A 1,857-nucleotide genomic window follows, 5' to 3' on the forward strand; every position below is an offset into this window, starting at 1 on the left:
CAATAAAATGGAAATTAATTATTTAAAAATGGAAATTAATTATTTAAAAATCATACATTGTATTTTTCTGGATTTTTGTTTTAGATTCCATCACTCACAGTTGAAGAGTACCTATGATAAAAATTACAGTCTTCTACAAGCTTTGCAAGTGGGAAAACCTGAAAAATCAACAGAGTATCAAATACTTGTTCTCCCCACTGTATCTTGAGAGCAACATGTGGAAGACTGGAGTCTGTTCACTCAGGACTGAGGCTGTAGGCTGACCAGTGCTTATCCTGCAGACTTTGAAACCTGACCTGAGGGGTCTCACAGACTTCAGACAGACCCCCTCTGCTTTGCTCTGCTCTGACTGAATTAAACTGTAGCTGTGGGGTTCATTTGATTTGTTGAAAGCAGAGTCTGTTTAATCCTGTCTTATTAGATTAAACGAAGAAGAAGATTTAACGATACAGAAGAAAACAGAATTATTTTCTAATTTTTTTAAGATGATGGAATTCCATCTGGCCACATTCAAAATGACAGACATGAGTCGTGTTGACGGAGAACTTTAAGCCTTGTCTGCACCACAAACAGGTGCGCAGTGGAAAAAACCCGACACATACCTGGTGTTTCTCATAGATGATCGGGCAGCTGAACGCTCCAATCAAACCTAAAGAAGAAAAGAAGCTTCAATTCATCTGCTGTTTCAGGACATTTTAACCAAGTGAGGCAAAGGATAAATTAATCTGTTCATCAAAACACATCATCATTTAGTGCTGCAGTACATTCTGGAAAAAGGTTCCTCACCCAGGATAAGAATAGTGAGGCCATTGAAAAAGGCACCGACGTAGGTCAGAATCCACATCAGTAGGGCAAACTGCAGACATGGCAGGAATAAAACATGACATCATCAAACTCAACAGTTAAAGAAAAATTAAGAGCTCAACTTTTAAAATAAAACAAGTGAAAATGTTCTTATTAATGCAAAATAGTTTGTGTTGGAACTGTGGGTGTTGACACAGCTGTTATTTTTAAATGTATTTTAATCACTTTTAAAACTGACGCATCAATATGGATCTGAGTCTACGGAAAACCAAACTTTGTTTTAAACATGAAGAATTAATTCAAAGCTGCTGATTGGCAACTGAAAATAAAATCCTGGTATAAAAAAAACTTTTTTTTACTGTGTATTCCAACATCAATAATCACATGATAGAGCAGTGTTTTTCAAAGTGGGGGCTGCCAGGGGGGCCTCAGAAAGCTGGAGGGGAAATAAGAAATAAACTTACAAAATTAAAAAACTGCACCCAAAATGTTTTGAATCATTATCTTAAAATTGAATCTGTTTTTCAAACATTATTTTAAAATACTATATTGAAATGTTATTTAAGAGAACTTAAGGGAGGTTTGTTTTCTGTTCGGTTCTTATCTCAAACCATTTGAAAAGTAGCTTTTTCAGTGGATCCGCTGTTATTTGTCCCAGTTAATGTTCCACATTTATCTGCAGATGGACTCCTTCATGCAAAAGACTTTTTTATATCTCCATTTATGAGTTTTTGTCCGTTTGACAATCTTCATAAATGTCTATTTCTGGTTATATAATAGCAGCTGCATTCTGGCGCGATAAGCTCTATGTTTTTATTCAATTACCTTATGATCTGATTAGTTGACTAATCGAAAAAATAATCGGTGATTAATCGATTATAAAAATAATTGTTTGTGGCAGCCCTAGTACAGAGACATTCTTGATAAAAATCTGCTTCCATCTACCAGGATGATGAAGATGAAGATGAAACGTGGCTGGACATTTCAGCAAGACATTGGGCCTCATGCAAGAACCGTTCGTACGCACAGATTTGTTCTAAAGTTGTGCGTACG

The 1,857-nt window shown here is 35.9% G+C and overlaps 1 protein-coding gene across 5 annotated transcripts in view; it reads right to left on the bottom strand.

Annotated features, from left to right (window-relative positions):
• Positions 1–1,857, bottom strand: part of rtn4a (reticulon 4a) — a 51,776-nt gene that overhangs the window by 3,730 nt on the left and 46,189 nt on the right. For all 5 annotated transcript variants that reach the window (XM_014026913.1, XM_014026915.1, XM_014026914.1 and 2 more), the window contains 2 exons: positions 787–856; positions 603–649 (listed from right to left, as the gene is read on the bottom strand). In XM_014026913.1, the coding sequence (XP_013882367.1) occupies positions 603–649; positions 787–856 (117 nt within the window). The remainder of the gene's footprint in view (positions 1–602; positions 650–786; positions 857–1,857) is intronic.

The sequence above is a fragment of the Austrofundulus limnaeus genome, unplaced genomic scaffold (assembly GCF_001266775.1).
Source record: "Austrofundulus limnaeus strain Quisiro unplaced genomic scaffold, Austrofundulus_limnaeus-1.0 Scaffold600, whole genome shotgun sequence".
Lineage (NCBI taxonomy): Eukaryota > Metazoa > Chordata > Actinopteri > Cyprinodontiformes > Rivulidae > Austrofundulus > Austrofundulus limnaeus.